The sequence below is a fragment of the Podarcis vaucheri genome (genome assembly GCF_965113315.1).
Source record: "Podarcis vaucheri genome assembly, chromosome: 14".
Taxonomy (NCBI): domain Eukaryota; kingdom Metazoa; phylum Chordata; class Lepidosauria; order Squamata; family Lacertidae; genus Podarcis; species Podarcis vaucheri.
This window is the reverse complement of record NC_138752.1, coordinates 15,339,105-15,351,858: the sequence shown is the minus strand read 5'-3', so window position 1 is coordinate 15,351,858 and position 12,754 is coordinate 15,339,105. Positions and strand designations below refer to the sequence as shown.

The 12,754-nt window shown below is 39.0% G+C and overlaps 1 protein-coding gene across 2 annotated transcripts in view; it reads right to left on the bottom strand.

Moving 5' to 3' along the window:
• Positions 1-12,754, bottom strand: part of TRPM7 (transient receptor potential cation channel subfamily M member 7) — a 75,234-nt gene that overhangs the window by 23,290 nt on the left and 39,190 nt on the right. For both annotated transcript variants that reach the window (XM_082198220.1, XM_082198221.1), the window contains exons 10-21: positions 11,568-11,640; positions 10,072-10,172; positions 9,223-9,357; positions 7,639-7,692; positions 6,961-7,101; positions 5,624-5,758; positions 4,746-5,026; positions 4,040-4,268; positions 2,720-2,875; positions 2,483-2,626; positions 2,249-2,377; positions 1,306-1,590 (exon numbers count right to left, since the gene is read on the bottom strand). In XM_082198220.1, the coding sequence (XP_082054346.1) occupies positions 1,306-1,590; positions 2,249-2,377; positions 2,483-2,626; positions 2,720-2,875; positions 4,040-4,268; positions 4,746-5,026; positions 5,624-5,758; positions 6,961-7,101; positions 7,639-7,692; positions 9,223-9,357; positions 10,072-10,172; positions 11,568-11,640 (1,863 nt within the window). The remainder of the gene's footprint in view (positions 1-1,305; positions 1,591-2,248; positions 2,378-2,482; positions 2,627-2,719; positions 2,876-4,039; positions 4,269-4,745; positions 5,027-5,623; positions 5,759-6,960; positions 7,102-7,638; positions 7,693-9,222; positions 9,358-10,071; positions 10,173-11,567; positions 11,641-12,754) is intronic.

Below are 12,754 nucleotides of genomic sequence, written 5' to 3'. Positions count from 1 at the left end.
ATATCAAATACAGTAAAGCACTGTCAAAGAATTGATTAAAATACAGCTTAAAAATTAGAATCAGGATAAAATTAAATGACTGCCCATGAATTACAACCATAGGGGTCAGGAACTTCCAGTATTCATCAGCACAGCCAATCACAATTATCTCTACATTCCACCCATCCCAAGGGGTAACTTAATATAATATAATATAATATAATATAATATAATATAATATAATATAATATAATATAATATAATATAATATAATATTTTGGTAATTCCAGGAAGAGTGGCTTAGGGAGGGCAAGTGGCCACTCTGAACTTCCATTTTGACTTTAGTTCCCTTGAGTTCCTCAGAAATGCACTGTAACTTCCATTAGAATTAGGACAAGACTGTGAGGAGCATCCCTCCCCAATCAGATGCATGCATTTCAATCTGAGCCAATTGGATGCATGCATCTGCAAGATCCCTGCTCTTCTCTGAGGCACAGCTAATTTCCCCCCTTTTGCAAGCACCTAGGGACAGCCAGTCTTTGAAACAGCAGTATGTATCTGTGACTTCAGTGTTCAGCTGCTAAGTTCAAAGAGACTTTTTGTGCCTACAGCAGTGGAGTACTGGGGAACTTGTGGAACTTCCTGATATGATATTTCAATCTGATCATATGGTGTGAAATACTCCACAAGCCAACATTGTGGCTTCTTGTTTTTCTCCACTTGTCCTCCTTCTACACGTACAGCAAACTGCCTTAGAAAAACCAATACACAGCTGTCCATCTTTATTGGTGGAATACCTGTTTCAAATGACTGTAAAATACAACACTTCTGAAATGTTTGCAAATAAAATATATTTAAAATATAGCTCAAGGACCACCCCTTCTCATATGAACCTACCTGGACCCTGACGTCATCTTCTGAGGCCCTTCTTCATGTGCCTCCTCCTCAAGAGGTCTGGAGGGTGGCAACATGAGAACAGGACCTTCTCTGCAGTGGCTCCCCATCTATGGAATGCTCTCCCCATGGAAGTTCACCTGGCACCTTCATTATATACCTTTAGGTGCCAGGCAAAAATGTTCATTTTTATCCAGGCCTTTGGTTGAACTGATTGACATCCTATGCCCTTTTAAAATATGGGTTTTTGGGGGAGAGGGGGTTTATTGGGTTGTTTTTATTCTGATTATGTATTTTGTGGTTTTATATTTTGATTTTATTCTGTGAGCCACCCTGAGACCTCTGAGTATCAGGTGGAATATTAATAATAATAATCATCATCATCATCATCCCACACAACACACTTTTAATTTTGGTAGGAAAAAAGCTTACCATTTTCCCAATCATCATGACATAAGGTCCAGCATGTTGGTTTACAGCCAAAAAATCCAGTAATCTCACATACCAAAAGATTATATTCAGGCAGTAAGTTAGCCTTCCAGCAACGAAAACGTAATTTGAATTGTAAGTATCTTCACTGAAGTTTCCCTGTGCTCCAAATCTTAGTCCAAAACCAATGAAGAATGTGATAATGGCTACAGTATCACTGACATTGAAGTAATCATTAAACCACACTTTAGTCTTTTGACTGATCTTGCCCGCCTCTGACATAAAGATCTGTTGTAAAAATAATGAGAAATTGGGCACAGTTCATTTCGTCTTACATCAAAAGGCATTAAAAGGCAGGTAGCAGTTATGTACATACATCAATATAAAACAAGTTTAATGTAAATCAAAGACTGAAGCCATGGTAGGAAGTGGTTCCATGAACTACAGCAGGCATAGGCAAACTCCGACCCTCCAGATGTTTGGGACTACAATTCCCAACATTCCTAGCTAACAAGACCCAGTGGTCAGGGGTGGTGGGAATTGTAGTCCCAAACATCTGGCCTGAACTACAGTAATGAGGGACTCTGGCTTGCATTCATCATGCTAAAAGCTAATAAACGGAGAAAGGAATTTGAACCCCACAAAATGGAAGAGGAAGAAGCATGCTTCTGTGGCAAGCTCCCAATTTACAACATATGACTTGCAGAAAACGAGTACTGCATCAATACCCTACCACCAGGCTTCCTCAACCTCAGCCCTCCAGATGTTTTGAGACTACAATTCCCATCATCTCTGACCACTGGTCCTGCTAGCTAGGGATCCTGGGAGTTGTAGGCCAAAAACATCTGGAGGGCAACACGTTTTGCACAGCGTATTTATGCTGACTCTTGAAAGTATATTTAAATCCTCTTCTGCATTAAAGAGCACGTTACAAATGCAAATATACCTCACGAATCTTCTCAACAGCCAACGTGAAAATATATGCAATGACAATCCATTCTTGAATTGAGGGCAGCTCTTCCATTTTCACAAGAATCACGAATGTATAAAGCATCAGAAATCCTAAGTAGGCCAACTATAAAAAGTAAAATGTTGAAAATAAATATTAAGAAAAGTAGTTTTTTTCAAAAAAACAAAAAAGTTCTTTTTCCAAAACAAAACATAGAAACAAAAAACTCACCGTGTTAAACCAGAATTTCACTATTGGTGCATGATAGAAGGCATAAAACTTTCGCGTAATGGGAAGCCTCTTGGGTTTTACTGTTGCCTCCATGTCATGCTTTCCTTCTGTACTGTCCAAGACCCTTACTTCTTTAAACACTTCCTAACATTAAAATAACACAATTTAAAATCATGTATGAGAGTAAAGTTAGTCTTCGTTGCTAAAGACGTGTTAAGTGTTTGTGTGTAGAATTACCATTGGTATCTCTTCTGCTATGTTTTGAAAGTTGTTTTCACTGTCTTCCATAGTCATTTGATGTGCATCTTGAGACTGTGGAATATGGGACATTTCTGCCTTGGTTTTGTATTCTAGCATTAGTATGGTAGGGGGAAGTAAGATGCTCAATATTACCTGTAAGATGTGAACATCAAGTTATTAAGACAAAATACTTCCCATTCACTAACACATTTTTCTAAAAAAAATAAAAAATCAGAACTATCCAGCACACAGAAGTCCCCTCTTCCGCCCTCTCCCACATTTCAGCAAAATCTGTCAGGTAGCAAGTAAAAGATGTAGAAGAATGATTAGGTTTTTTTTTTTTTAACTACTACAGATACACATAGAACATTCCATAATATTCTTGAGGGAAAAATATCTGCAATTTCTAAAAAGTTGTTAGAGAAAATGTGCTCAAATAGATTTCTACCCCTCATCCTAATGCTTTTATCAGTATTCGACTGTGTAGAGGCTGCAGAAGGCATATCTCCCTAATGCCACTGAAGAATCATAGATTCTGAAGCACACCCACCCACCCACCTTCATAAAATGAGTGTTACTCTTAGTTGACTAGCAAAGCAAGTTAGAGATGACAAATTGGAACACAAGACAGACAACAGCACATCATACTTTAAAATGATGCTTAAGGATGGTCTGTATCAACACTGTACTTTTACATAATAATTTTCTTATTATAGTCTAACGTAGTGGGGCAAATTTTCAGTGCAGTATACAAAGAGAAACACACCTCTTATTGTTAATTCAGACTATATGGCTTACTTGACATATGCCATTCTGAAAACCTACACCCACTCACATCCTGCTGGTTTGTCTGAATTCTGTTAAGCCTTCTCACTTGCTCAGCTTCAGCTACTAAAATATAAATATGAAGTTTCTACATCAAATTTTACTTTACTACCCGTAGAAAGCATAATGACATTTCAATTTTACAAGGGGGTTTCAGTCTGTTAATGTTTCACCACTACATTTTTAGTAGTAGATTAGTTCTCATGATGATCTAAGTATCCACCTCTGGTTAAGGGCTACTTGCCTGGTTTCTGCCTTCTACATTTCTGTACCTTTTTTAAAAAAGATAATAAAGCATCAAAAAAAGTTATTGTTCATTCCAGTATCACCTCTCACTTTATGTTAAAGAGCTGTTTTGCTTAGCCTACATAAAGATTACAGTGAAAAAAAACTTTGCATGACTATGCTTTCAACATATCCCTTTCACTTAAGCATTACTAAAATAACAGCAAAAATGGATTCCAAGGAAGGTATTGTCTATAGACTAGTTACCTTGTACCATGAATTCTTCCTCATGTTCAGCCTTCCCATCCACATATCAGACAACAACATCTGTGTACAAGTATGAGCTACGAAAGGGCGAAGCCGTGAAGACACTGCTAGTTTAAGGCAGGTGGCATTACTCCAGTTTTTTAGCTCGTAAGTTAGCAACTTCATAGCCATAGTTTCATCTTGTCGGAATGACTGTTCTAATAGCTCAACTGCCAGCTGCCCAAACTCACTGTGGGGGGCAAAAATCACAAGACATAAAATGTTAAAGATGCACAAACATATTAAATATGCCAATTCTTTCACCCATACTAGACTTCAAACACTGAACCTCCTGAACTGAATGGAAGCACCTGCTTACTACTGTTGTAAGAGAGACATCTGTGGATACAACTCTGTATGGCCAAAAAGAAAACTGGTTTCATCTCAGCAGTTCCCTGTTACTCTGAGTGAGTTAAAAGGCGTACCTGATGCATTCTTCTGCATCTATACCCAAGATTTCCCTGGACCACTTATCTGTTGCTGGATTTCAGGAAGTGACATCTAACCAGAACAAAAATAATTCAGGCTTTTAAAAAGGATTTGCAATTCTAGAAAAGCTAGTAGGAGATTGTAATTAACCTGCATCTTCAGCATTAGCTTCTAGAAACTAGTAGGAAACAAGAAGCTGAAATTTGTCCTAAGGATTTTAACAAAATAGAATGTTTACTTTGAATACTGTTTCAGTTCTTCCGAGGTATCGTCAACAAGGTCACTTTGTTTTGATTCATAGGCCATTGAACGATATAGCTTGCAGGCCACTAAGGCTTTCGCCATGGATTCTTCACCATGTTGCCAGAAAAAAAGAGCCATTTTTTGCCTCTTCATTAGTACTGCCCACAGTAACAACTCATTCAGAGGGTAAGGAAAGCGTCTCGTTTCTGGATCATCAATATCTACTATGTCATCTTTGGTTTGCTTCTTTCTTCCTTCTTCTGAAGTGTTATCGGCCTTTAAAAAAAAGGTAGTAATTTAAAGGTTTTACAAGGGCAGCTAGAATTATAAAGTTTAAAGAGAAAACACAATAGTGAAATGTGATACTCAGACATCAGATATTTGTTGAAAACTCACCAGTAAGATATTATTTCAGGTAAGAATCATTCAAAGAAAGGCACCAAAATAACCGAAGTAATATATCATAAAGAAAAGTATCAAAATTAGCCGCTCCGCCCACAAATAAGATAATTTTAGCCTGAGAGAGAACCTTGCTATAAAGAAATGCCATGTGAACATCTCCAAAGCAAAAGAGGGAAATACAAGGAAGGCTCCACGGCCACAAAATCAGAGATAAGGAACTTTCATTTAGCTTTCGAAATTTCTCAGCTCATTTGCATGTGTCAGAAAAGGAATTGCTACAATTATAGTGATTATCTGTATCACTTCTGCAACTCCAATTTCAATCATGGCATGTGTGCTTTAAAGGCTGTTACAAGAAGTACAGTACAATGCACTATTTATATACACCTCCGTACATGCCAAGATCACATCACGAAAACAAGAGCCCTGTTCCAACTCCATCTCCTTCAAGGGCAGCTGTGTGCCTCATACCTTTGGTTTGTAAGGCTGGGCAGTTTTGATGAAGTGATTATGCCGCATTTTCTCTTTCTTATCCACCCTGTTACCAAAAGGTTCGTGGCTTTTACGCAATTGAGGGGTGCTGCCTGAAGCATTTCGCCCAGACCGCTGCTGGTGGGGAAACAGAAAAACATGATTATAATGTAGCACAGTGCCTGAATTATGTGAAATCATTGAGATGCACAGCAACTCATTATCTGAAGGACAAAACCATAAATATTTGTATATAGCCAAGACAAAGTAGTTTATTTTTGCATAGTGGTGAGAATATAAGCTGTGCAGAGTCTCAGTTCAACTCTCATGTTGATTACAAGCTTCCTGGAAACCTCTAGGGCAGTTCAAGGTCTCTCAGACTCAATCCCCATCTACAATGTTGGAATGATAGTGGCCCACCCTGCAATATTCTTTTAATATTTGTTGAGATAATAATCCAAAATGCTTTGGGCACAATCCAGCAAAAATCGAAGCACTTAAGTGCACCTGGATCATGTCCAGTATATTACTATTGATACTGTCACAGAGAAAGCAGACCAGTAAATTGCACAGTTCAAAGTCAGAGCTAATTCTTTATTAGAAAAAAAAACATTATCTCCACAGACTTGGCTGAGTGACAGGCCTAAGGAGCAGAGCAGCTCATTCCCTGTAGGTCTTATTCCATGAAATCAGTTACCAAGACTAAAGGTCCCTGCCGTCTATGTCTCCTCCTCTCCAGGGTTCCTCCCATTTCATGTCTCTCCTGGTTCTAGGAGTCATGGGGGGGGGGGGAGCTTGTCGCAGCAGGAGAAGGAACCCGTGACTCTTAACAAGCGTGACTCATCTCTGCCTCTAGACCTCCCTTCTTCCACTCATCTGCTTCAGCTTCAGCCTCTGATTCCTGACTTCTCTGTTTCACAGACTCTCCTACTTCACCAAGCCCTGTTACATCTCCAGCTTCCGACACCTCCTCTTCGCTGTCTTCTCTCTCTGACCACTCATCGTCGTCCCACCACCACTCCCTGTATTCTGAGACTTCTTCCCTTGGTGGTTCTCAAGCTGGTTCCTACCACCATTCCTGTGCCTAACCAATCCATGACAACTGCTATGCAGTTTAGTACTCCTGCAGCCCCAGGCAGTGTACTCCATTGTCTCGAGACAGATGCAAACATACATACATTGGTACAGTTCCAAGTACACAAAACACTCTAAAGATCTTAGGAGAAACACCCTTCTAAGAAATGAGCTGCTGATATTTTACATTAACTGAATTGTTTAAAGAGGTTAAATACTACCTTTTATGCATTACTTCAAAAAGGAAAAAAGAAACCATATACCCGATTGCTGCTACTGAGACTGTTGTATATCACTCTGAAGCGTTTTCGTGTGTAGGTGCATCTGTAGGTTCCTCCCATCAAATATTCCACAACAAGCCCCACATCAATCAAAGTGAGTTTATATCCGGGAGGAAGGTTTCCCTGAGGACAAGACAGTATTAACTTAGCACTAATACATGCTGCAATCTCTGTATCACATGATGTCATTCTGCAAAAAAGTGGTTCTGTGTTCAGCCCCAAGCACTCCCCAGGGAAAGACACCTTGGCATATAATGCAAGGTCACTGCTAGTTGGGCAACATGGACTAGCAAAGTGACTCCACATCTCAATTTAGGTGCAACAACAAACTATGGTTGGAGTATCTGGAGCAGCCCAGATGCATGCCGTTCCTCCTTCTGTGCATGAGGTCCTTGGTTTCCTTCAAACACAGAAAGGACATGAAGCAATATGTAGCTATGGACAAGCATCCATTTGAACATGAAGCAAAGTGCACCCATTTTTTGTGTGAATGACATTCTAAAATTCTTACTTTACCCAAAAGCAAGTTCTCCACTATACACACCACAGTAAGTACTTTAAATGTTATTAGTATAATAATTATATGAGAAGGAGAATTAAAACATAGTTTCTTGTTTGTGTGCATCTAGAGATGTTAAAGTATTTTCACAAGAGCCCTACCTGTTTGACATCTCGAACAAGATGAAGCAGCGCTGGATTTGTTGGGCCTTGTTTCTTGATGTAGAAGAGAAGAATGCAGACTTTTAGATACACTGAGGCATGTGACAAAACAAAGTAGTAGAATGACAGATTGCAAAATTGTGTTGTTGTTTTTTCAATTATCCAGGTTCTACATAACTCAGTATTTTTTTTAATTGAAACAGAAGCACTATCTTCTACATGATTAAATAATTTGACTGACGCTTTAAAAAAATCCAAGAGAAGCACTATAACAATTTAATTTGCTATACTTCTAGAACAGCTCTACCTAACCAAAGCTTTCACCAGGCATAAAGAAAGACTATGCTTCCCTGCAAACATGAAAATAAAAACTGATCTTTTGATAATTAACAACTTTTTTGTATTTTTCACTTAGAAGAATCCTGTGAGTCAGTAAGAGATGTCCATCCTTCCCTATGGGTTTAATCCGTAACCCAAAATAAGGCAGTAACTGGCAGAGGAAAGCTTTAGTAGCAGCTGTAATTTCCCTCCTAGCCTTTCTCCTCAATAATTTTGGGGCTAATCATCTAAAGTGTAAGGGGGGTTTGCAGGTACTGGCTCCCTTCCTTAATTTGTCTAGCATCGCTTGAATCTAATTTCTCAGTCCTCTGCTGTTTCAAAACACACTCATTTCTCTTGAGCTAGATTTTATCACTTTTTAGCCTTGTGAAAGAAATGTCAACTATTTGGCCCTTCCAAAAGATGCAATCAATAAATCTTTATTGTGGTCAAAGACCAGACAGCAAAATTAGCAACAGCAGCATACGCTTCAACAGCATCAAGAGGCGGACGTAATTAAAAACTCCCTATGAACTTATTTATATCCAAAAGATGCAATCAGCATTTCAATTTCCACAGGTAAATTCAATGCCATCATCATAAGCTAGTTGAGATCAGCTCTTGAATGCAGGATAATATTATTTTCTTCAACGCATGCTCCAAAAGCTTGCACAATCAGAATGAAGGCTCATGTTTTACACCTAAAATTCTGTACCGTTACTGATATAAAAAAGACAACCTTCCATTAAACACCCCCCTCAATTGTTACCCAAATCAATCTCAAAAATATTTCACTTTGAATGCATGTTTTTATATGAAAATTATAAATGAAATAGAAATACAACTTGGGAATCTTAAAAGAATTGTTGTTGCTAAATTTATTCTACATATGAACCGACCTGAACCCTGTGATCATCATCTTTGTGTGCCCTCTCCATGGAGATCTGGAGGGTGGCAACATGAAAACAGGTGGCTGCCTGCTTGCAGAATGCTCTTCCCAGAAAGGCTCGTCTGGTGCCATCATTAAATATCTTTAGGTGCCAGGCAAAACCAATTCCTTTTTAACTGGGCACTTGGCTTTTAATCTATTGCCTTTTCATGTGGGTGGGATATTTCACTGTAGTTTTTTTTAAATGTTGGTTTTAATGTATGTATATGGGGTTTCTTGTTTTAAAATATTGCAAATCACTCTGTTGACATGGCAAAAAAGTAACTAATGGGTGTAATTAATAACAATAATAAAAATAAGAATTAACATCCACTTACAGTGTTGTAAAGTTCTTCCAGTCTGGGAATTGTAAGGAATTTGTGCATGCTCACTCCATTTTCAATAAGAAGTTTTACAAAGGCAACTCTATCCATCACAAGGGCATCTAACATAGCTTGTTCCAAAGACCCAACCTGAATAAATAAAGACAATCCTTAAATTGAAATAATATGAGAATTGAGAAAACTAGTATGCCAAAGTCTACTATATATTTTGGACAGTTGTTTTGTTCCTTGTGCATCTGGACACCTCTTAAGAGATTGAAGTCAAATTCTGCATCAAGGAACTTTATTTTGTGCCAACTGAAGTCTGAAAGTTGTATCTGCAGTGAAATGCTCAAGATCCCCACCACAGACACTTAGTTTAAATGGATACCACTGTTAATCTTAACAAACAGCATAGAGAAATCCAGAAGAGCTAACAGGGTTGCACTTCCTTGTTCTTCTCCCCAACGAAAGCAGTGTTAGTGCCAAATCCAGATCAGAAACCAGATTGAAATGGGCCTAAATTACTAGTGAGATCCAAGAGTGTCTGAAGTTGCATGGCAACCACACCTGCTCAATCACCTTGCAACGTGATTGTTGAGCACATTGCTGGTTCACATTATGCTCTTAGTACTCATCTTCGCACTAAGTACAGTTGTCTGCAAAATATAATTTGCTCCAAACAGGGAAAGGGGGCAATTTGCACAGGAGAGGGAAAGGCAAAGAGTGTCTGAGACGGTATGATTAGGTGATCAGGAAGCTTTCTGTCTACACCAGAGCATTATGGTTTTGACAGACGATTCCTTAACAATAATTCAACATCTTATTAATAAGTCACCGCTATGAACCACCATGTCTACATACCAGCCACTGCTGTCCATAAACAAAAACATGATTTTTGGCAATGTCAACTCTGTCCCACGCAAGTGTAAGGACAAGCTGGTCAAACGCAGAAGCATTTGTGCCTAGAAAACAAACACAGAAAACTGATTCAAACCTGTTCACCATAAAACTCTTGCTTTCAGCTGATTTCATGCCTTACCTTATGCTAGGGAAATAATGCATAGCCTATACAATTCATGGTAAAATAGAACATATCTGCTGGAAAAAAGATATGCCCTCTTTTAGAGTGCTACAGATTGTGGCTTATTACTAAAGCGGAGCTGAAATGGGCAGAATTTGTGAAAGCTTATGTCAGTTGTTAGTGGGTAGCTCCCTAGACTGGATGGAGGGGAAGTAACACCCCGTGAAGGAAGGAAGTAAGTAAGGAAGAAGGAAGTAACACCCCGTGGTGTGGAATGCCTTCTGTCAACTTTGGCTGGTGGCCAGAGATGCCTCTATCTGAACAGGAATAGTCTAACTTCTGTGGCCAAATCCACTAGGTTGGATTATTGCAATGAGTAATACATGGGGCTGCCTCTTCAGCTGGTGCAAAATTCCGTGGCCAGACTGCTCACCAGAACAAGAAGTTTTGGGCATATAACACTGATCCTGGCCCAACTGCACAGGCTGCCAGACAGTTTCTGGGTCCAATTCAAAGTGCTGGTGTTGACCCATAAAGCCTTAAATCGCTCAGGACCTTGATACTTTAAGAACAACCTCTCACCATGCTACCTGACCTGGACCCTGCTTGTCAACCAAGGCAAGCCTCCTCTTCCCTATGTCCTCCTCTTCCCGAGAGATTCAGAGGGTGGCAACACAAGAACAGGCCTTTTCTGTGGTGGCTTCCCATCTGTGGAATACTCTCCCCAGAGAGGCTCACCGGCAACCATCATTACATGTCTTTAGGTGCCAGGCAAAAACATTCCTTCAGCTATTAAATAATCTACGGCCTGTTAAATGTGTGTGTGAGGCAGGACTGTTATTATGATTATTTTATTACCATGCTGTCTATTATTATGGTTTGTATTGTGTTTTTATTATTATGCTTCATTAAAATATGTTCTTTATGTTGCACACCGCTCTGAGATCTTCTGATAAATGGTGATATATAAATCAAATTAATAATAATAATAATAATAATAATAATAACAACAACAACAACAACAACAATAACAACAACCACAACAACGTCCCAAGTAATATTTTGGATGGTATTGTGAAAAGGAGAGAAAGTGTTTGCCTATTCAGATCCAGAAAGCAATGCACTCACTTTGGAAGAGTTTTATGAACTTATCACAAAGCTATATTGAAATGGCTATGTAGGATGAGACGACACTATGCAAACTAGTGGTAGCCAACCTGGTGCCCCAAGGATGCTGAATGACTACAACTCCCATCAGTCCAATCAGAAAGCCCATCGTCCCCACCCCAAAAACATTCAGTGATATTATGATATGCTTTTAAGGTCAAAAACTCACCTTTTAGCAGCGCTGTAAGGATTGCAACATCAATATCTTGATGCTCATCAGATCCAATATGGAACACAGTGATCTGTTTTGAAAATTATATGGGGGGGGGGTTAATCTCATAATAGTTCCTTTACATATAGTTGATTTGTAACAGTTCATTTGTCTAGCCATAAACCATAACAAAACTAAAGAAAATGCATTAAAATAATCTGCTGTTGTATATACAGAATTCTAAAACCATATAAGGAAACTGCAGAATAATTAACTGCAGTTAATAACCAGCAGTACTACAGTGGTGCCTCGCAAGACGAAATTAATCCGTTCCGCGAGTCTCTTCGTCTAGCGGTTTTTTCGTCTTGCGAAGCAACCCTATTAACGGCTTAGCGCTATTAGCGGTTTAGCGGCTATTAAAGGCTTAGCGGATTAGCGGCTAAAAGGCTATTAGCGGCTTAGCGGCTTAGAAAAGGGGGGGGAGCGGGGAAAAATCGGAACACTCGCAAGACGTTTTCGTCTTGCAAAGCAAGCCCATAGGGAAAATCATCTTGCAAAGCAGCTCAAAAACGGAAAACCCTTTCGTCTAGCGGGTTTTCCGTCTTGCGAGGCATTTGTCTTGCGGGGCACCACTGTATTCTACAGTTAACAACTGTACTAATATACTACTATTACACATGTAATTCAAATACCACCATTTAAAGCTTAGCAAATTCCAATTAAAAGAAAAATTAATGCCATGTGCCTCATCAATATAATTAAAATTTACACACATTGACAAGCATTTAAGGTAAAGATAAGGTAAAGGACCCCTGGACGGTTAAGGCCAGTCAAAGACATCTATGCGTTGCGGGGCTCATTTTGCAGTGGAGTGGTTCAAATATAACCAAAGCTTTATATGCATGAGCCTGCAGTTAGGTCTGAATTTTTATATAACAATTCCCTCCATTGCATGTAACCTGAGGTACCACTGTATGTTATCATCACACAATGGATTGGCATTATGTTTGGTTTTCGAAAACCTTCATTGGTTTTGATAATGCACTTATTTAAGATCTGCAGGTACAACACAGATCTTTGGACAGATCTTTGGATCTTGACTGAAAGACAAAAAACAATTATCAACCCAATGGAAAAAAGGATAGCGTAAACATATTTTTAAGAAAGAAACGAGGCTCAGCTCAGACATAGCATCAACATGTGGG